Genomic DNA, 22,899 nt, shown 5'->3' with positions numbered 1-22,899 from the left:
ATTTCAAAAACACTATGGCTTTAATATGATAGAAACAGAACGTTTAAGGTGATGGGAATCCCCCGCCATTCAATCTCCAAATTCATTGCGGTGTTCACTGGTCACTGGGTGTTCGGTACTCATGCGGAGAAACTTGGAATTCCGTACAACCCCTATTGCAGGAGCTGTGGGGGTCCTGCAGAAAAAGAGACTGCTGAGCACTTTCTCTGCAAATGTCCGGCTTTGGCGGCTAGGCGCTTGAGATTCCTTAGCGTGCCCTTTGGGAATGACTTGAATAAATTCTCCAGCCTAGATCCCTTTTCTCTCCTCCGCTACATTTTTTTTCTCTTCCCTAAATCCTTTCACAGGTAGTGGTCCACATTATGGTATCAAAACGGCACGTAAGTGCTACTTGTAGTGTACCTGGGGTGCTCTTGCCATCTTACCTACCTACCTACCTAAAAAGTTAACAATAATATTTAGAATTTATTGTTTTATTACTTTGCAAGTAATCCACAAACAAAATACCTTTCGTATCCCAACAAACCGATGCTCACACCATCATGGCCTATTTCTCGATACAAACTCGTTTCGGAACCGAAAAGGCAGGTTCACACTACTCTTTAGAATGTTGTTTTGATTTAGAATCATGGTGGTAGACCCAATTGTCATCCATAGTGATGAATCGATGCACAAAATTCACTTTAGCCTTTCGAAAACGCTCTAAATATTGCTGAGAAAGTTTCACCCGTATGTGTTTTTATTCCATTGGTAGCGAATGAGGCACCCATTGTGCACATAGCTTTCTAAAACCCAATACTTCAGTCAAAATAGTGCTTACACTGTCCAATGAGATGTTTAGAGATTCTACTAAATCTCTTTCAGTCACTTCATGATTTTCCAATACGATATTTTTCTACAATTTCTGGTGTTGTTGTTGTTTTTGACGTCCTTCACATGGATCACCTTCAAGGTTTAGATGACCATTAAGTTCAGCAACTCATCTTTCTACTGTACAATTGATGGCGAATAGTCCTTATGCACTCTCAACATTCGTTTACAAATTTCTTCTACTTTTAAATCTTTCAAAAACGATCAATCACTGCACGATACTTGATTTTTTCCATTGTAGAAAATACTGTGACACGTCGATACTAAATGGCTTGTAAACACAGAATGAAATGACAGATTGAAATGAAACTTCACTTACGTTCATATGAAAAGTGTAACAAAATAACAAAAAAGGGCTAGTAGCAAGGCCCTACCTTATTGAATAACCTAGTAATTGGCGCTTATACCCTGGGTGGTGGCTTATACCCGAATTGTGGTATACGCCTTGATGTTTTTCCACAAATGGAGGAGCCTACAGTTCTATGCCGCCTCCATATGGCAGATGGGTTCTTATGAGGAGCTTTTTCATGGCAGAACCACCCTCGAAGGAATAGCATTGCTGCTAACTTTTTCTATCATTTATTGTTTCATGCCCGCAATTTCGAATCCGTGTAGTACCGAATGGTAGCCGAACACCAACCAATTCGGCCGAATAAAAACTAAGGATCAAGTACAGTAAAATTGTGTTTTTAAATGGACGGTATCTCTCATGTCCGAATTTTTTCACCCGAAGTTCCGAACTCGTGCAGTACCGAATGGTAGTCGAACACCAACCAATTCGGCCGAATAAAAACTAAGGATCAAGTACAGTAAAATTGTGTTTTTAAATGGTCGGCCCCTCTGACATCCGAATTTTTTAAGAAAAATTTATTAAAAAAAGGAGTGCAATGTAGAATAATAATATGGATATCAAATAAAAGAGAAAATTCTGTGAAGTTAAAAAAAAATAATAATTTTTTGGCGCATAATGAAGAAGAGTTATTGAAAATGTCCTTGATCTTCAAACTTTATTAATTTTGGCTAAACAAAATTTAATACTTTCTACTAGTTTTGCGAGTATATTGATTCTTTCGTTAAAATAGTTTTTTTTTTTTGGTTTTTGTCGCACAGTGTAATAAAATTGATAATAATACTACATATTGCTATATTTTACACACACTTTTTTCTTATGAAAATTAATACTAAGTTTGTTGTATCAATAAATTCGTACTCCCTGTAGTATGCTATGGTCTATTTTTCGAATTCTTCATAGTGTTTGGAAGTTTATTATCCTAATATTAAACGTATATCTTTTTATTCTATATGCTATATACATATATGTATATATACTTTATAAACAATAATCGACGCAGTAATTATGAAACCATTAACTCGGCTAATTAGTTAAATAAATTGTATGCATAGTTAGGCGCCTAAAATAAAATCAAAACAAATAAAATAAAATGTTTATTAAAGCATACTCACATACGTATAGATGTGTATGCGAGAAGTGAAAAAGATTGACAAACAATTGGGACTCTCAGTGTGTAGCATTGCAAGGAACTGAACAAACATGTCCTATATTTAAAATTAGATTTAGTTCTTAAATATTTTATTTGTTATTTATATTTTCCAAATAGTTTACATGTTCATTTAATTATGGTAGCATGTACAAATTTAATTTTTTATTTAAATAATTTTTTCTATATAATTTTTAGTTAAAGCATGCACTTATTTGAAGGTATTTTAAATTTTTCTACTTTTTTATTAAAAACTCACTTTGTTTGTCTGAAGAACACTTGAAAATAGTTCAGTAAAATTTTTAAATCGTTCTCTAGTGCTCTCAGCATGTTTTTTTCGACTCTTAAATTTAGTGATAAATACGAAACGATAAAAGAAAACCTATGTAATTAGTGCATATAAATAAAAAATACATATACTACATATAAACTAAATATTTAGTTCATTTAAAATAAAAGCTAGTAAAATAAATGCTTGTCGAAATTTAAAAAAACAAAAACAAAAAAAAAAAAAATTATTAGCTCGATCGGTAATGCGTAGCGCTTGAAACGCATTAAATTAGAATCTTTTTGTTTTATTTCATTGTAAAATAAAAACACTTGAATTGAAGTTTTTATTACTTTTTATGAATACAAATCTTTAATAATGCTCCAAAAACTAATATGAATACAACTTTCATTATCAATATTCACATTTACTTTATAAAATTATACATACGCATACATACTTGCCATACATTTAAGCTAATTACTGAAACCTAATTTCTTGAATGCAACTTAACAATTTTTCGTCTTATTTACTTTTTTTGATACCTCTGTCATCATGTAAACCGAATAATAAAAAAAACAAATACTTTTCTTATTGCTACTTCACCAAATTTTACGATTATTCACCCACACACGTCACAACGCAAAACTCTCTATCTCTCAATGTATCATTACGCATCACAAAAAATCAAAATGGTAAAATATGTACAAAAATGTGAAAATACTTGTAAATCAAACAATCAACAAACCAAACAACAACAAATGAACCTGCAATGCTGTCCAAAACGCATGGAATGCAATACCGGAAATGCACTATACAAAAATTACAAAAACCAATATGAAACATCCATCACTTTTCCTGATCTCACTCACTGGAATCGAAACATAAACAAAATTTTACATATAATCCTTGTTATTGGTAACACATACGAAATTCGCAACACAATCTGCACAAAATCAAAACAATAACTCCTCTTTAAATATAAAAAATGAAACATATCGAAATCGTTTTGCACATTTTTGTATCGATTCATCAAAAACAAAACAAAATCAAACCAAACAAACAAACAAACAAAAAAAAAACAGAAACAATCATTCTTCAATTGCCTGCTCGATATGGCGGCGCTCGACAAAGGCGGATCTCGGCAGGGTTCAATTAGCTATGAAGCCAATGGCGATGGTGGCGCCAACTCACAAACGCATTTATTAGCTAACACAAATCATCATCACCTGAACGGTGATGCCGAACACAATAGTTTGGCATCATTGGCACGCCGGACTACGATCAAAAAACGTTCAGTTAGGTAAATTAATCTCTATCCAATGCATATGTGTTTGAATTAAGTGTGCGCTTTTCACTTGAATATACAATTTTGCATATTTATATTCACACATATACAAGTACATACCTACATATATTAGCATTTATTCATTCATTTACATATACAGCCACTGCACCATTGAATTACGCATACTCGCACAAAACATTTGATCAATATTTCATACATGCAGCCAAGACGCATATGCATACATATATGGTAAACAGTTCGCCATGCGATTATCACAGATTTCACAGTCTTATATTGAGTACCCATATCATATTTTATGTGGATTCAGGTTTAATAGGTTAATAGCCACAAAAGCATATGGACACCACGTTTTGGGTGTACATAGAAATATTTACGTATGCAACAGATAGGGCCACGGACTAAATGAAAGCTAAACTCGATTTTTACATGAGGTTTCCGGTACTCTTCCATCTAACGATTACGAAGTTAGTGTTGTTTGAATTCAATGAAAGGTAGCAATATATTCTGGCAGCTACACAATACTAGCCTTATTATTTCTTGTAATCAAATCCAAACTATTTATGAGGAAATACAAAATAGAATTACACTCAGTGTCTCAGTTGATAAAAATGAAACACGAGGAATTAAGGCAGTAGTCTGCTTTACAGGCTTCAAAAAATCGATTTTTTTGTTTTGTTTTAAATCTCTTCCAAAACTATCCAAGAATATGTCTTTAAAATTCCAGAGGCCAATTCGACATATTTTCGAAGCTAGAGCAGTTTTGGTGGCCGAGCGTCGAGCAGGTGCGAATGCTCAGGCCGACTTTAAAGCGCGTTTTCTCGAGTTTTCATTTTCACAAGTGTTAGAAAACGGTGCCGGCGATAGCAAAAAGAATATATGTCCGATCGAAAAAAACCAAAGTGATCTAGCTTCAGTATTAAATTATCTTCTATTTGAACTAAAAAAATTGGACAAAAGTATTATTTAAACTACTTGTTTTGCAACTTAAAGTCAATTTTTTTTCTTAAAAAAGTGAATTTTTTTTTTCAAATTTCGAAAAAATTTGGAATTTTATAAATTCTTCGGTATTTTTTTAGTTCATAAAGAAAAGAAACTTATAAAAATTAAAAAAAAATTTGGTTCGACTGTTTCAGATGCATCGCACGACCTCCATCACCGGCACCGATTTACAAGTGCAGACTCCAGGCGCTCCAGAAAAATACTTACAACTTTAAAACATTTCAATATTTTTTAAAAATAAATATTGTTTTTTAAACCTTAGTACACTATCGTCTTAAAATTCCGTTTACCGCAATCATTTCCTTCCCATTCAAAAAAAATTGCTAAAAAAACGCTTTTTTTCGGCTTCTAAAGCAGATTACTGCCTTAAACCTCAAAACGCAAAAATTAAACCGGCTTACTGGAAGAAATTCCTCTCTTTCAATACAAAAAAAATGTATTAATTTATAACCAAGCGTTTAAGCCCGAGAGGACTTATGGCATACAGCTGTGGGGCTGTGTCAAACAAACTCAACTTTAAAGCATCGTGACTTCAAAATGTCATCAGTATAAGAAGTGGTCAAATATTTCGAAGAAGGTCATGCCGAAAGGCTCGAAAAACATGCCAACCCGGAAGCTCGGCAACTTGCCAACTCAGATAAGCAATGCCGGAGACATAAACGAAAAAAACCAAATGATCTTGTTCCCGAAATACTAACGGCTGGCAAACAGATGCCAATTCTGTCAGCTGTCTTCCAGTTATATATGTATTTCATGCAAATGCTATCCCAATTAATAGAAAAATATTAATTAATTACGTACTTATAACATTTCAACAAAAAAACAGTCGATGATCACATCACTTTTTACAATTTAATTGTAGTTCCATAGACTAGAGAGAAGAAGGTTATTAAATCTGAATGTGTAACAAAGCAAACCAGGCATCCCAACTAATTGCTGCTGAACAAAGGTAACAGATTTGCTAAACAGAGTCACACAGTGTCACAGCACTTTTGGGAAGCGGAATGATTATAACTCAGGGTGAAGGACCTGATCCAAAACACAATGCAAAAAATCCTGTGTTAACGTGACTCTAAGCTGAAAACCAATTGTTGCTGTGGAAGAAGGCATATGCCATATATTTATTGTGTTCTTGTATATTTACGGCCACACTTCTCGAACTGAATGTCAATGGTTTTAATTTTTTTCAAAATTATTGAGCAGAACATTCAGAAAGGTCGCTTCGAAAAGTTTCATTCATATTTTAAACACCGAATTTTTCGCAATTTTTCTGAAAAAAGAGAAGTAAACAAAAAAAAATTAAATTAAAAATAGTATAATTTTGAGATTTGTTTCAATGTTGGAAATTTGTTTATATCAGATGTCTTTCTCATTTTTTCCTTAAAAGATGAGCTTCTGCTCAGTAATCACTGAAAATTTCATAGTGGAACTCGAATAATTTTTCAAGCTGTATTCAAATTTGTACATCGAACCAGTGAAAAATCAATACAAAATACTGCAGAAGCGAAGCGCTATCAGGCGTGAATCAAACTGACGTTCGCACTTTGTCCTCAAGGTCTTTTGTGCCCTCTACTCCTCACACTACCTACCTCTTCCAAGCCCAGTCCCCTTAATAAACCTACCTCTTGCAAGCCCAGCTACTTTAATAAACCTAAAATAGAGCGTCGCTGTGCACATTTTTTTCACAAACAATTTTTTAAAAATTGTTATGAAAGAACCGAAGATATTTTAATTTATATATATCTATACCATACTTGGTGCGTGACTTCCATTCGGAATTCACAGAGAGAACGTTGGTTCGAATCTCGATGAAAACACCAAAATTAAGAAAACATTAATAGCGGTCGCCCCTCGGCAGGCAATGGCAAACCTCCGATTGTATTTTCTGCCATGAAAAAGCTCCTCATAAAAATATCTGCCGTTCGGAGGTCCCTCCATTTGTGGAACAACATCAAGACGCATACCACAAATACGAGGAGGAGCTCGGTCAAACACCAAACGGGTGTAAGCGCCTATTATATATATATATTGTATATATATATATTATATATATACCAAAAATGTGTATCTATACCAAAAATTTAAAAGCTGAATAAAAATGAAGCCAAAAAATCAAAAAATTTTTTTCAAATTTTTTTAAATTTACTTCTCGATATAGTCAAGCGTAGAAATAAACCAATTTTCAGAAAAAATTTACGACAATATTCAAATTACTTCTATCACTTGACATAGAATCGCTCTTGGTTATAATGAATAAAATGCCTTTCGATAGATATCTACTCTTAACATAGCTCGCTTTAGCTGGGTGTTACTCGTAGAAACACTGGCTAATTAATTAGATTTTGTGTTAACCCAATTACACTAGATTTATTTACCGTTTTCTGCTTATCCAAAATAAATATCTCAAGATGCTAGAGACACTTTCCAGAACTCAAATGTGCTTGGTCTATTTTGTTATTTGGCTTTGACTTCTTATGGCAAAGGTCGGGTATGCAAATAAAAATATTTACATAGAACCAAAAAAGTCACTTCAACTTCTGGAGTTATCGCCGAAGTGAAAGTCCATACATGTACTGAAAACCTCGACAAACTTTTTTTAAAGGTAAGGCAATGTTGGAAGACCATTGCGTTTGCGGACTTAATGGACTATTTGCAGAAGAATAAAATTAGTTTTACATAATTACATAATTTTACCGTAATTACATAATTTTCTGATTCTAACCTCTGCAAATGGCACCAACCTCTCAACATTTGACATTTGTGGGATCTCCTAAAACTAGGATAACTGTTGCAGATAATTCCTGCCAATGGTAATTAATCGAATTAAAACCAGAGTTGATTTAAAAATATGCTGGATTTACAATGATTACAAATTTATTCTTCAAAATAATAGTCATCGCTAGCGACACATTTTTCCCATCTCTCAGGCAATTTGTGGATGCCGTGCCAAAAAAATTGGCCGTCTTTGGCCGCAAACCAATCATCGAGTCATTTTTTGTGCGGAAAGTGCGCGGCCCATCGATGCAAACAAATGATAATCGGAAGGCGCCAAGTCTGGTGAGTAGGCCGCATGCACCAGCGGTTCCCAATCGTACACCCATTTTTCATCATCCGTAACGATTCGATGCAAAAAAAACTTCCTTTTGAACCGGGAGAGCAGCATTTCACAAGTGGTTTTTCGGTTCTCTTGCTGCCTTTCTGTCAGTTCATGCGGCACCCATCTTCCGACCTTTAAAAGCATGCCCATGTCTTTCAAACGTTTAGAAATGGTTTTTTCGGCCACTCCCAACTGCTCTGCCATCATTTCTTGCGTTTGACCATCATCTTCATTCAACAATGCTTGCAATTCGGCGTTCTCAAACTTTTGCGGCGGCCGGCCACGGTCCTCGTTCTCCACGCTAAAATCACCACTTCGGAATTTTTCAAACCACCTGAAGCACTGTGCTCTACTTAGAGCATGCCCAACATAAGCATTTGATAAGCTTGAGAAGCGTTTTTCTTCAATTCATAACAAGTAGTCAACGATGTCCGCAAAACGTAGTTTGAAGGCACGAAATTTGACATTTTTAAGAGCGACAAAAATGCACTGTTGTATGAAACGTAACTAACAATGAACTGAATAATGTTAACATATGATAGACGAAAAAAACAAGATATTTGGGTAGGTTTAAAAATGCTCTTCGCGACATCTATGGACTAATAGCTGCAAGTTTCATTTCATAGGTATATATCTGATATATCATAACAATGCATTATCACACCGAGCCCACAGCTTAGATGTAGAGCAATGTTCCAGACTTATCCTCAACTGATTACCAATTGTTTTAATCGATGGGATCAGCAATTCCTGAGAGAATAAGTTGATAATAAATATTTTACTATTTGATTTATTGTATTTTGCAGATCGGTTCTACATTCAAGTGATAACGAAATCGGAAAATCTTCCGCTAATTTTCTTACAAAAAAATACTTAAATACATCATTAACTGGTTATGTTTGAACCCAATATTCCTAATTGAGAACGGCACTTCTTCCCAGAAAAATAAAGCTACTTTCTAGTGCTTTTCCATTAATCAAATTAATTTAAAGCAAGAAATAAGGAAATGTTAATGTATACCTCAAATAGATTAATATGCAAACAGGTATTTTTTATATAAAAAAACCCCTGCCCCTTAGGTGTTGCTGAGTGCAACAAAAACTAGCCATTATGAAACAAATCGAAGAGACTGACCCAACTTTCTTTGAACACAAGCGATAACATCATAAGTTCCACCAGATTTTCGATAATAAACTTGAAAGATTCTTTAATGAGTCATTCGCCTTCACATCGACAAATAAACACACTGCGTTTAATAATTGTTGCATATCACTTATCAATAATTTTTGACAATTTATTTGTTTCCTATTTAATTTTACTCATTTTTTAAGCAAATATTCATTCTTTCACAAAACCATCTAAATGCAGGTTTCATCAAAATTTCGCACTTTTAACTAGAAAATTTAGAAAAATTTGGATAAATAGTTTTACAATCCATTGAATTTTAATATAAGATAGAGTAGGTTTCGAGTAGCTCACACCATTTTTTTGGCGGTCTTATGGATTTTCTCTACATAATGGATGTCAGACATTTTGTTATATAGAAGAAAACATCAAAAACATTCAGCAAACAAAATTTCAAAAATCAATGCGATATTTGAGCGCAATCAAACTTGCATTTTGTTATATCAATATTCAATGAACTATAAAACTGCATACCACAATTTTTTCTAAAATTCTGATAAAAAGTTAGGACGTTTTTCAACTTTTTGCTTAAACTTGCAACTAGTATTTGAAACTTAGACTTATATAGTTTTTATAAAGCAATTAATTATATTCTCATACAAAAAATTATTAAAATTAAATAAGAATCAAATAAATAAGTCTTTAAGTGCCTGTGCTATAGTTATTTAATGCAGTGCAGCTTACATTGGCGCAAGCCAACAAGTTGCAACATGAAACGCATTTCGAAATTTGTAAAAATGGTTAATGAAGAATTTTCGCATGTGGCTTATAACAATAAACAGAAGACGTCGGTATATGGCGGCAAACTACCAGACCTGTTATTTTAATAAATATTAAATATACACTCTGAATTAATACCCCCCAAATATCACACGTGGCCTTATGTAAATGTCCGCGAGTGGGTTAATACATTAATTTAATAGGTTAAACGTAATAATTTTCACTTTTTAACAGCTGCATCTGCTTCCCGCATTCCGCCATATATCAAACTACACTTCACTTCACTTCACTTCACTTCACTTCACTTCACTTTACTTCACTTCACCTCACTCCATTTCACTTCATCAATTCCGTCAACTATTTTAAACTTAACTGTATATTATTGTAATTATTATTCAATTCGCTTTTAATTTATTTATTGTACATTCTAACATCTCTTATAACATCGCTTTAAATACTTAAGTACATTCTAACAAAGAAATACTAAACATGCTCTGTGTCAATATACTTTGTATATGCTCAAATACATACTCTTGTTTCTCTCGATTTTAAATAATTTCAGAAACAAAAAGGTGAATAAGTTTGACACACTTCCAGTGGTAAAAGAAATTCCAATTTTAACTAAACTATACTCGTACTGTGTATTTGTATGTATGTTATGGATAAGTGTGCAATCTCTCTCTTTCTCTATATATATAAATGCATATATGTATATGTTATTGTACATATGTATATGTACGTGTCAGTAAAATATTTTGTTTTATCAATTATTCGTATTAATTTACGAGTTAACTAACGCCTAGTGTACAGTTGTTGTCATAAATATGTATAACTAATTAATTAATTTTTTTTTTTGTCGTAACCGATGCCATTGTACAAATCTATTTATCATAAGGTATAATTGCAACTATTGTATATATGAATGTATATGAGATTTTAGAGATCAATGTTGTTTTATGTAAGCAAAATAATTGCATTTATTAGGATTACAAAAAAAAATTGTACATAAATGTTTAGCGGAAGTTAGTGATGTAGGCTCTTTTTTGTAGGTTGAATTAGGTTAAGAAATATTTTATTTATTTTAAAATTAATGTAAGTGTTTAGACCCTTTCGCAGTGATTTCTGGTCAATAGGATTAGGAAAGCTACATAAGACAGCCAATAGGTACAACGGCACTTTATATGTAAGCGATGTTTTCCCTACCTCTATTCGTGCTAATTTTGCATAATTAGCGCCAGATACATCAGTGAGAAAGCAAGAAGTTGGATGTAACTACACATTCTACATACTGTATAAAAAATAAAAAAGAATATTACCTTACTTCATCTTCAAGTAGATGTTGACAAGTTATAGCAATGCTCTGAGATATAAAATGGGCTGTTTCTTGAGGCACCGTCCTTTCGTAATATTACATAAGACACTCAGTTGATTGCTCAAATTGTAAATAAATGTTTAAGTCATGAAATATACTTCGATGTATGGAGCGTGCTTAGAGCTATTAGAGTATGACAAGGGTTGATAAGTAAGTTTTGAGATGGTTTTATTAGAACATAGGGCGCTGCAAACTCTAATGCGGTCTTTTGTACTTCTCCGCGTGGTTTGTATTGAAACCCTCTAATGAATTTGAGCTATATTAACAATGAATTAAAGTCACACCACCTAGGTGAGTGAGCCTTCATCTTGCGAAAGCTGCGTATTCATAGAGGAAGTACTCTGAAGATTCAATATCCAGCTCGCCCTAGTAATTCTAGTGGCTCTACAAATCCTAGTTTTCTGCTATGATAATGAAGACTAGAATGTCCAGTACCGTATCCAGTAAAGGTTCGTAAACCCTCTCTATCTAGAGTTAAAAGGCTATGTGAGATATTTCTAAACTGCTTTGCCTGCCTCTGTCCTAGATTTTTCATTCAGTACCATATGAATTTGATGTTCTACTAGTCGTTGAAAATTAGCTTTATATGGATTTTGCAACGCGATTTTTCTTGTTACCAGGTTACACTTGTTCTTTATTTGCGAATCCTGAATACAGAATGTAAGCGATCACAGTAATAAATTGTTCATTAATTTTAATACAAATGTGATAAATAATTCTTTCCTCTTTTTACATTTAACAGAACCATAAAATATTAGATATAATATTATGGTAATGGTCTCTGCTTCGGGCTGCTTCAACCAACTGTTCAATAGTCCTTAATCCTGTCCACTCGCTTATGTTACGTAGCCAAGACATTTGCTTCGCTCGAATTCCTCGTTTGCCTTCGATTATCGAACCTTGCACAATCAGTTGCAACAACTCATATTTAGGGCCACGGATAATATGACCAAAATAATAATAATAATAATTCTAATAATAACAGCTCTCTATTCTTTCTTAGTTTCGTTATGACTTTTTTGTTACTCGATATTTTTTGTCTGTCTACGATATTTTCATCACCCGTCGATAGCACCACATCTCAAACGCCTCTAATTTCTTCATACTCATAACCTTTAGTGTCCATGCCTAACATTTAAGGTACCGAAGATGTTAAATCATGTTCAAGCTTTCATTGGAAAGAACTTTCCTGTAATTGAAGAAAGCGTCCCTCGCTGCTTCAATCCGAGGCAAATTTCTCTATCATTTACCCATGTTTCGCTAAGCTAAAATCGGGATACTATTTGCAAATGATGAGTAATGCAACTTTTCCTACCTTATTCCTAACTTATTTTCGAAATAATCGATTCAGAAACTAACAGTATGCGAATCTTTTTGATAGCCAAAAGTTCATACAATATTAAATATAGTCATGCTCAAGAGTGCGCTCAGTACTCTAATCTACGACCATTCCTTTGAGTTATGAATGCCAATAAATAAGAAAGTAAAATCGAGCTTTTTATAAAGCGTTCTCTTTCGTACAACGTTATGGGACTTTGAAGCATCTACTTTAGTAGCCATAAAGTCCATTCCTCTTTAGAGTAATTTTCTGAAATTGTAGGTATTGTGCTTGGTTTTAAAAATAGTATGCGTTTTAATTAAAACAAAATGAGAACTTAAAATTTATAATTGACTCGTTATATGATCTATTCTGACATTTCAAAATCTTCTCCCTGGATTATATACAAAATTATGTTATAAGACTTCATACGTGAATGAGACTAGTACCATAAATACTTGAGCTTCCCTTGAGCTCTCCCACTGATCGACTGACCACTTATCGGAAAGCTTCCATTATCTTGAAGTGCTGTTATACAAGGTTACCGGGAAAGATACCCTCCGCTTGTGAAGGCCAAAATCTATCTATGGGTTATATCTTTACTTTTCGGATAATTAAAAAAACACACTAGTTTTTAAAATAATTTGCATCATAATTTCCATCAAACAAAGCAATTTTTTAATAATGCGAAGTGGGAAAGTCTAGGTAATAAATCGTAAATTCAAGACTTCATCAAATTTTCTTGATTATTTTTATTAACTATTAGATAAAGAGAAACAATTTAATAGCCTAAAAGGAGAAAAAATCGGACACTTAAAGAAACGTTAAAAAAGTGGAGGCACAAATACAAAAAAAACTATTTTTTTAAGTTAACTTTAAAATCGAATTTCTTGAAAAATGTTAAGCTTTAGAGATCATGCCTCATAACGAAATCAATAAACTTGCCTATGCTTAAATATTTAGGACGACTTTGTCGGTAACCTTATATATGAGTACATTCAGTATGCTCTACATTATCACAAATCCTCATTGCAATACAAACACCTCTTTTTCCAAAGTAATCTGCCATTCCTTTACCTGAAACCCAACAACTAATTGTTTTTCCTTTTTTGAGAGTTTTGTACGAAAACTGTCTTTAGGTGGTCACTACTTCCCTTTTCCTTGCGCTGTAAACACGTTTCGTCGTTGTAGAGGCAGTAAAGCAGTAACATCCATTGCAACGTACACTCGACGGCATCACAAGTGTCGCGCCACCAATATATTTTTTTTTAGAGTTTTTTTCGAGGGTTAGGACGCCACTTGTTATCATACTTAGCACGACAAAAAAAAAATGTTAATATACAATCATTGGTAAAAAATGTTATACGCCAAAAACTTTACGTAAAATAGTGCTGCCAAAATACTTTGTATGAAAGTCAATTAAACTATTCGTAAGCAAGATGTATTGTTTTCGCTAAGAAATAATACCAAAGTTGGATTTTAAAATTGCTTCAATAATGCTGCGAAGCAAGCTGAAATTAATGAATTTATTCTAAAAACTCTGGCGTAAGATTTCTGAAACACTAAGCGTGGAAGCTGGTTTATTCGCAATCTAAAATATCGATTTTTAGAACATAAAAGTGTGCTCTTTGACTTTCAAACAATTTTTCCTGATAATACATCGAGTCTTGGCGATAATGCTGTACTAAATTTTAAAAATTTTCATATTATTACTTAGAAGGATATTTTGATTGCTGCATCGCTTGCATTCTCTTCTTAGTCGTCTTAATATTTGGCATTGGATTGAACTCAGCACTGTTTCCTGCTCAGCCTAGAGGTTTCCTTTCTAACTCTGTATCAGCTTTGAGCTCTTCTTTCATTTCAGAAACCGACTTAAATTTTCGCAATAGAAGTAATCGCTTCAGCTAAACTTTAACTCTCCATTTCAATAAGTGTGATCTTAGCAATAAGTGGTAAACAATTTACCACTGGAATCACTCACATTTCATTAGAAACCTCTTCACAGGCAATGTAGAATAAACCACTAAATTTTCGTGGCGGTCAAGCTATTATGACTTGCCTATCACAATTCGACTTGTTCACCTCCTCATTTTTTCTTGTCATTCAGCAAGAACGCAAAGGTAATCTCCTTGGCCAGTTTCTTAATTGCAATTTATTAAAAGTTTTATGTGAAAATTATTGCTCTATTTCCACACTTAATAAGTTTCCCGTGAAAAGATCGACTGCGAATGAAGGCTACAGCTGAATACGAATTACTTTACATTAGCGGAATGCCGTGCATTAAAATGTGAAGACTTCACTTTGAACAACTGGCGCAAGCAAACAATTCAAGCTAAACGTGTGGGACAGGCACTATTTTTTCCGTAATAGTGCCAGCCTGGTTATTCAAAAATCACACCCCGTATTTAGCAATTTTCAGCAATACTTGATGCTTGCAATTTCACAGTAGAAATATACAAAAACAACTTGTATCAGTTATTATATGCCTAAGCAACGTCGCGACACTTGCGATACCGTCGAGCGTTGTTACACTTGACATGGGCAGGTAGAGAAGTTATAAATTATGACGGCAAAAGATTTTCGTGCCTACCAAAACTCAATTTCGTACTTTTTAAATTAAGCAGATAATTTTAAATTTTAAAGTAAAATTTTAGCGATTCGTTTAAAGTTTGTTGTAGAGCAAATTTGAGTATTTTTTTACAATTTTCAGCTAGAAGTTAAATTCAACTTAGTTGAATAATTTTAAGAGTAAATTAAATTAAATTAATAAAAAAATAATAATATAAAAATTGTAAATTTAGTAACCACTGCACACATGTAATTTTCAAAATTTGAAAGATTAAATATTTAAGCACAAAATTCACAAAATAAAAAACAGCACAAACACAAACACACACACACAAGAAAGCATTCGAAAATACACGCGAATGTACGAATTCGAAAGGCACTGAATGAATGTTATTGTTGTATAAGAGATTTAAAAACACAAATAGTTTATTGTTAGCTCACACTTTCACACATTTACATACAGACGTACAAAAGCGTTTGTGTATGATGCAGCGGCACTACCTACACATGTACGTATATGTTTTCGCTAAAAAAAATTAAAACTTTTTGGTAAGTAAGCCACACTCACACACATACACTCAAGCCAAAAAACATGCAACATGCAACATGCAACATGCCACATGCCACATGCCACATGCAACATGCAAGATGCCACATGCCACATGCAACATGCAACATGCCACATACCACACGCAGCATACAACACGCAGCATGCAACATGCAACGCGTGTCACCACAAATTCAGTCAAATTAAAATCAGCAGCGAAAATGCATTATTTTTATGACCTGCAAATGCTTGCGCATCCAAAGTAAAGAAATTAGTCTCTTATTTTACTAGTTGCATGCACTTTTTCTCAGGCCTTTAGCCACCACTCTAATCTTATATTGCTACCACTACTAACACTATATTTGTATGAGTACTTGCATTTCTCTGTATTAGTGTGTTTTTATCCTCGTCGAGCTGCATTAAAAATCTATGATTTCTTTATGTTTTCATTTGGCGTGTTCCTTTATAAATGATTTTAGATGATCAATATTTGTTTTTTTTTCTTAAATATATAAATATAGGACAGAGCGTTAGATGAGCAAGCCGTGAATAGTGTCACAAACCAAATTATGTAGACAAAATTTAGTGCAAAAAAAAAAAAATATAAGGCAAAAATTTCTCAGTAGAAACCAAAAAAAAGAAATACCTAAATTACAAAAATTCCATCAGTACATTAGCACATACATACCTAGTATCAAAAAAGCGTAATGAGTATAATTGCCTTGAGTGGCAAACTAGTATTACTTAATAAATATATGTATGTAAGTGTTACATATATTATTACACATAGCTGTATTAACAAAAATATTTACCCTGCATTTAACTTTTTGTATCCATTTTTAAAAATGTATGTACGTTAACGTTTGTCGAAAGTTACATACAAAATATTATACAATACATAAATATATATAACTACATACATATAATTTCTTACTTACTTAATTACCTAATTAATTAAATTGTGTACAATATTTGTAAATCCTTCCTGCCAAAAGTACTTACTGTATCGGCTGTTGTACTTAGTAGAAAATATTTTTTGTTTTTGTTATTGCATTATTACATTACTAACACTTGCGCACTTAATGCTTTCCGTTAGATGCTGGAACTGCAGGATGCGTCGAGACATCCTTCTCAGGAATCGTTAACCGGTGCCGATGCTGGTCATTTACATCCTGGTCACGCCTATCACAATGGTCATCATCGCCGTTCGCCGAGTTTAAGGTGCGTACAGTCTATACAATCTACTTATAATCAATAAATGTTTGAAGGAAATTCACTCAAATATATGTACTTACATACAAATATGCGCAAAATTTAAGGAAAATATCATATAATCCTTATGTGTATTTGTGTCTGTGCAATGAGTTAATTGAACTACATATACATATATATATATATTAATGAATATTCACAATTGCAATAATCATACTAAATCAGACATAACGGATCTCCATTGGCCAGATCTCCAAGTCCTAGACGGCGAGACCATCAATACATACATCATGATATTGGGTTCTCCGATACCGTATCTAATGTTGTAGAGATGGTCAAGGAGACCCGTCATCCTAGGCACGGATATGGGCTTCCGCGTTATCCAAGAGGTATACAAATAAAATACATATTATATTAAATTGTTTATGTGTTTGAACACGTAGTTATTTACACTTTGAATTACACTTAAAAAAAAACTATTTACCCAATTTTCTTTCGCAATTTTATAATATACGTACATATTTATATAAGTGTACACTCTTTACATGAGCGCAACAAAGATCCATTTTATAGTTTTTATAACTAAATTTTATTAGTGTTTTATGATGTGAAAGTTTTTCATATTTGCTCACCAGAAATTTAATTCGAAGGGAGATATTCGTATGTTATTGCAACATATTAATTTCCATGCCACAGAATAGAATAGGTACTTTAATGGCTTCGAAAGATGTGTTCGGCAACATTTTTCTGCAATGAAGCTAAAGAATAAACTGTGATGATGACACTGCAAGGTTGCCAAACCATAAATTAATACAAATACTTTCTCCGAGGTGAACGGTTACTGAGCTCACTCGCCTCTTCATTACTAGGTCGCCTATGCTGGGAACCACACTAAGTCCACGGCCGGCTTGCTTGCAAAGGAGGTTAAGTCGAGGCCAGACATACGCCAATATACATTAGCGATGGTAGTCCCGAAATCTTGGGATTCCGTTATTTCAGTCTTCTTAAGCCACAAAAATTCCAGGATTATTTGTCTACACTCTCTGAATTTCAGAATTTCCTGCGAATCATATGAAATATAGGCAGAAATATACCTGTTTTTATCAAGAAAAGCACCATTGACTTACATTTTATTGCAAATATAAAAATGTTTGAACGTTTTTATTTTCCTTTTAATATAAAAAGCCATAGATGCGTTGCTTTGAATTAATATGCCTGATTTTTTATTTCAGCATAAATGAATATTTATTAAAGCCCGCTTATCAAAATTATAAATTAATCTAATATAAAAGCTGTAGCTACCTGGGCTATTGGTTTTACTTTCCATTTATTCTACTTAAATTGTTCGAGATTAAAAAACATATGAACTTCTTTCAACCACAAAATACAATTGTTTACTTTTTCATTTTTTTCCATGGAGTTTTTTACAAACTTAAAATTGCTCTTTCAGATATTTACCCGCCATAATATAATATTATTCAATGCGTAGAAATTTAACTATTGTTACTAATGAAATAATTTTCACTTTAAGTAAAAAAGTGTAGCTGTATTTATTAATTATTAAATGGTAGGATGTTACCCAAATAATATTGATGCAACTTATTGAATAATTTCGGAATTCTGGGATTGTAATAACGAAATCCCGAAAATCCCTGCATTGTAAAAATCGTAAAAATATGCATCCTATTATATAATATAGTATATAATATTGTATATGTATATTGGCATGTACATCCTCTATTAAATATCTGGCCGTGCTTCTTTCCCAATTTGAAATTTGCGTCTTGGTCTTGCTGCACAAATAGATAAATATACTGTTTTATGCCACTTCTTCTGAAGTGCAAATAATTTCTTGAAAAACCCCTTCAATGCAGATATACCACCGAAGGTTTGATATTACCTGCTGAGAGGCAACCCGCATTAAAACAAAACTTTTACTATAATTTTAAGTTTCATGTGCACAATCCACTTTGAATGAATAGGAACTACAAACAAACTGGATCGGCCACCACGGCAGTTATATGACTGTTTATATAAGTAAAAAGCCCGAAAATGTCAAACCGTACATTCAGAGCTTACTTTCCTACTCACAATAAAGTTCTCAAATCTATAGTCGGCAGTATTTGGGGCAAAGATATGGAAACGTAGGAAAATTAGTCAAGTGATGCTAAAGTACAGCACTGGTGGATGAAGCTACAGATTTTTAAGAATACCGCAGTAAAGGCAACATATTTTATAAATTTATCGCCCGAGCAACCAAAGCCGAGGCCTTTATGCTCTAGCAAAGAAGCAATACCTAATATTCCACAAGCGGCTTATACTATCGCAGGGATAACCCGCGCAGACACCTGCTGAAATTCGAGCTGCCTCGAAATTGGCATACCAACACCAAAATTTGTGTGGTTTCAATGCTCCTTCTCAACACAATATGGGGATTTTTTACTGTATAAATTTTCAACAATCTTGGTTATATCAAATTCCTCAAATTTTTGGCCGAATAGAAATAACGAAAAAACACGCTAATAAATAGTTCTCGATTATATATCCACCAACTTTTGAATTTTCAATATTTAAGAAGTTCGTGCTCATGTTAGCGAGCATAAACAAAGGTATTTGTCCTGAAGACTACTATGATTTTTAAAGAAAATAAGTAAATCGAGTGTGATCGGAAATAGTTTTTATTTTGAAATTTTTTGAATATAATTTAGTTCTACTATGTATTTAAAAAATATTCGAAAACCTTAGCATGCTTATTAATAATTCGCATATTCAGTCAAACCTTGCTCTACTTCTCTACGTAAGTGATCATATGGTGTATATTTCGTAAGCTGTTCACATATCTTCTTCTTCTTAATTGGCGCGACAAGCGCTTACGCGATTTTGGCCGAGTTTAACAAAGCGCGCCAGTCGTTTCTTTCTCGTGCTAACCGGCGCCAATTGGACACACCAAGTGAAGCCAAGTCCTTCTCCACTTGATCTTTCCAACGCAGAGGAGGCCGCCCTCTTCCTCTGCTACCACCAGCTGGTACCGCATCGAATACTTTCAAAGCCGGAGCGTTTGTATCCATTCGGACGACATGACCCAGCCAACGTAGCCGCTGGATCTTTATTCGCTGCGCTATGCCTATATCGTCGTAAAGCTCATACAGCTCATTTTTCCATCGTCTGCGATATTCGCCGTTGCCAACGTGCAAAGGTCCAAAAATCTTACGCAGAATCTTTCTCTCGAACACTCCAAGCGTCGCTTCGTCGGATATTGTCATCGTCCAAGCTTCTGCGCCATACGTTAGGACGGGCATGATGAGAGTCTTGTAGAGTGTTAGTTTTGTTCGTCGAGAGAGGACTTTACTACTCAGTTGCCTACTTAGTCCAAAGTAGCACTTGTTGGCAAGAGAGATTCTACGTTGGATTTCAAGGCTGGCATTGTTATCGATGTTAATGCTGATTCCTAAATAAACGAAGTCTTTTACAACCTCGAAATTATAACTGTCTACAATGACGTGGATGCCGATACGCGAGTGCGTCGACAAAACTTCGTTTTGTCCTCGTTCACCACCAAACCCATTCGCTTTGCCTCTTTATCCAGTTTGGAGAAGGCAGAACTAACAGCGCGGCATACGCCAACAATTGTACGCTCTTATAAAATATTGTGCCTGAGCAATTAAGTTCTGCGGCTCGTACGATGCTCTCCAACATCAGGTTAAAGAAGTCACACGACAGGGAGTCACCCTGTCTGAAACCTCGTTTGGTATCAAACGGCTCGGAGAGGTAGTTTTGTGGGGATACCAAATTCAGACATCGCGGCATACAAGTAACTCCTTTCCGTACTGTCGAATGCAGGTCTGAAATCGACGAAAAGATGGTGTGTGTCGATTTTCCTTTCATGGGTCTTTTCCAAGATTTGGCGCATTGTAAATATTTGGTCGATGGTAGACTTTCCAGGTCTAAAGCCACACTGATAAGGTCCAATCAGTTGGTTGACGGTGGGCTTCAGCCTTTCACACAATACGCTCGCTATAACCTTATAGGCGATATTTAGAAGACTAATCCCGCGGTAATTGGCACAGATTGCAGGATCACCCTTCTTATGGGTTGGGCAGAGCACACTTAAATTCCAATCGGCAGTCATACTTTCATCCGACCATATTTTGCATAGAAGCTGATGCATGCACCTTACCAGCTCCTCGCCGCCATGTTTGAATAGCTCAGCCGGCAGCCCGTCGGCGCCTGCGGCTTTGTTGTTCTTTAGCCGTGATATTGCTATTCTCACCTTGTCATGGTCGGGTAGCGGAACGACAATTCCGTCGTTAACGATTGGGGTATCGGGATCTTCAGATTCTCTGTGGCATGCGCAGCTGTCACTGTTTAACAGGTTCGAGAAGTGTTCCCTCCATAATTTAAGATTGTTCTGTACGTCATTCACCAGTTCGCCGTCTTTGTTCTTACAGGAACAGGTTTTTGTTCTCACATCTCTGCACCTTATAAAATGAAATGCCAAAAAAAAGTACATACATATGTACGCTAATTGCTTTACACGCAATGCTCCAATGCTTTGCACAAGGTTTTTTTTATTTTAAAGCTGATCTTTTTTCTTTGTCATAAATTGCTTTAACTTACAAAACAGGTGTGTCTTTCAGCCAAAATGTGTTAAAAATTTATAAAATAAATTTTCAAACTGCAACAAATCAAAAATGACGCAATCGTTTAGGGTACTGTTTTTTTTCTTTAAAGCTTGGTAATGTCGGGAATTATTCTGCATTAATCAAATTAATATCTTATTTCCTATTACTACTAAAACTCTGAAAACAAAAAGGGAAATTGTTTTCGCAAAATTGCTGTTATGCGTATGCTGCTGTGTGCCAAAGCGAAAATGAGCGAGCAAAGCAGAGGTGAAAAATGTATGCTCTCTAATTTCTATATCTGCGTATTTGTCATTGCTTTTTGGCATACACTCAGTCTTAATGCGGCTCAACGCATGCCGAGAGTTTGTGAATTGCTGAAACAAGTATTTGCAGAATATATTACTTATGAAGAATAAAAGCAAAATCTACAGCAAAAATACACGTACGACAGCCATACATAGATGCCACTTTGCCGCCGGCCTCATTTTCAATAGCTTCCTGTGGAAGCACCGCTGATTTTTTCTATTCTATTCCAATATTCTAATTCTTTTTTACCTATCGTAGACGGAGCGACTAGCACAATTTGCTTTCAGAAATTTAGATTGGAAATGATTTGGTGTCGGACAGAGTTCAGAGAAAAAAGTTGTATAATGTTGTATGCCAACATCAAATATATCCTCGCTAAAACTATAAAAATAGCAGTGAAATCAATCAACGCCGAATATCTCCCACTAATAATCTAAACTACTATCATTTAATAAATTATTCGTTTAATAATTCCTTAAAAAGAAAAATGTTGCTAAAGCGAATCGATCTTTGTTATTTAGTTTTTACAAATATATAAGTACTAAAAACTATACCCTCTTATGCTCTTCAATTAAACCTATTACACACACTTACTCACAGTTGTATTTGCGATTTGTTTATCAATAAATTTCGCAAGTGTTGTTGATTTGTTAAATGATTTCTCAGAATTTTAGTAAATTTTTGCAAGGCATGTTAGCAGTTTCAACGTACACATGCGCATACCCTCGAATATATCAGTTAGACGCATACAGTCATACATACATACAGTACATACAGCACATGCAATACATAAATGCAAAATACAAATACAATAAATGAAAAACACAAATGCATCACAGATAAACACAAATACCTCTATATAATCTGTACCTATATCGCACATACATAGATAGGCGGTGAATTAAAATACACACACACATACTTATACCACTTCTTATTTCATAATTTTTCGTTTCAAATGCTCATGATTACACCAACAACTATTTACTAATTTCTATAATACATAC

General features: G+C 34.1%; 1 protein-coding gene across 16 annotated transcripts in view; it reads left to right on the top strand.

The window, feature by feature from the left end:
- LOC128858243 (voltage-dependent calcium channel type A subunit alpha-1) overlaps positions 1 to 22,899 on the top strand; it is a 273,728-nt gene that overhangs the window by 222,382 nt on the left and 28,447 nt on the right. For 14 of the 16 annotated variants that reach the window (XM_054094347.1, XM_054094344.1, XM_054094345.1 and 11 more), the window contains 2 exons: positions 16,849 to 16,973; positions 17,190 to 17,353. In XM_054094347.1, coding sequence (XP_053950322.1) covers positions 16,849 to 16,973; positions 17,190 to 17,353 — 289 coding nt within the window. Of the gene's footprint in view, positions 1 to 3,722; positions 3,941 to 10,509; positions 10,520 to 16,848; positions 16,974 to 17,189; positions 17,354 to 22,899 lie in introns of all 16 variants that reach the window. The other 2 variants (XM_054094356.1, XM_054094352.1) reach the window with 2 other exon arrangements.

Source organism: Anastrepha ludens, chromosome 3, assembly GCF_028408465.1.
Source record: "Anastrepha ludens isolate Willacy chromosome 3, idAnaLude1.1, whole genome shotgun sequence".
Taxonomy (NCBI): domain Eukaryota; kingdom Metazoa; phylum Arthropoda; class Insecta; order Diptera; family Tephritidae; genus Anastrepha; species Anastrepha ludens.
Note: the sequence above shows the minus strand (reverse complement) of the source record. Positions and strands in the feature narration are given on the sequence as shown.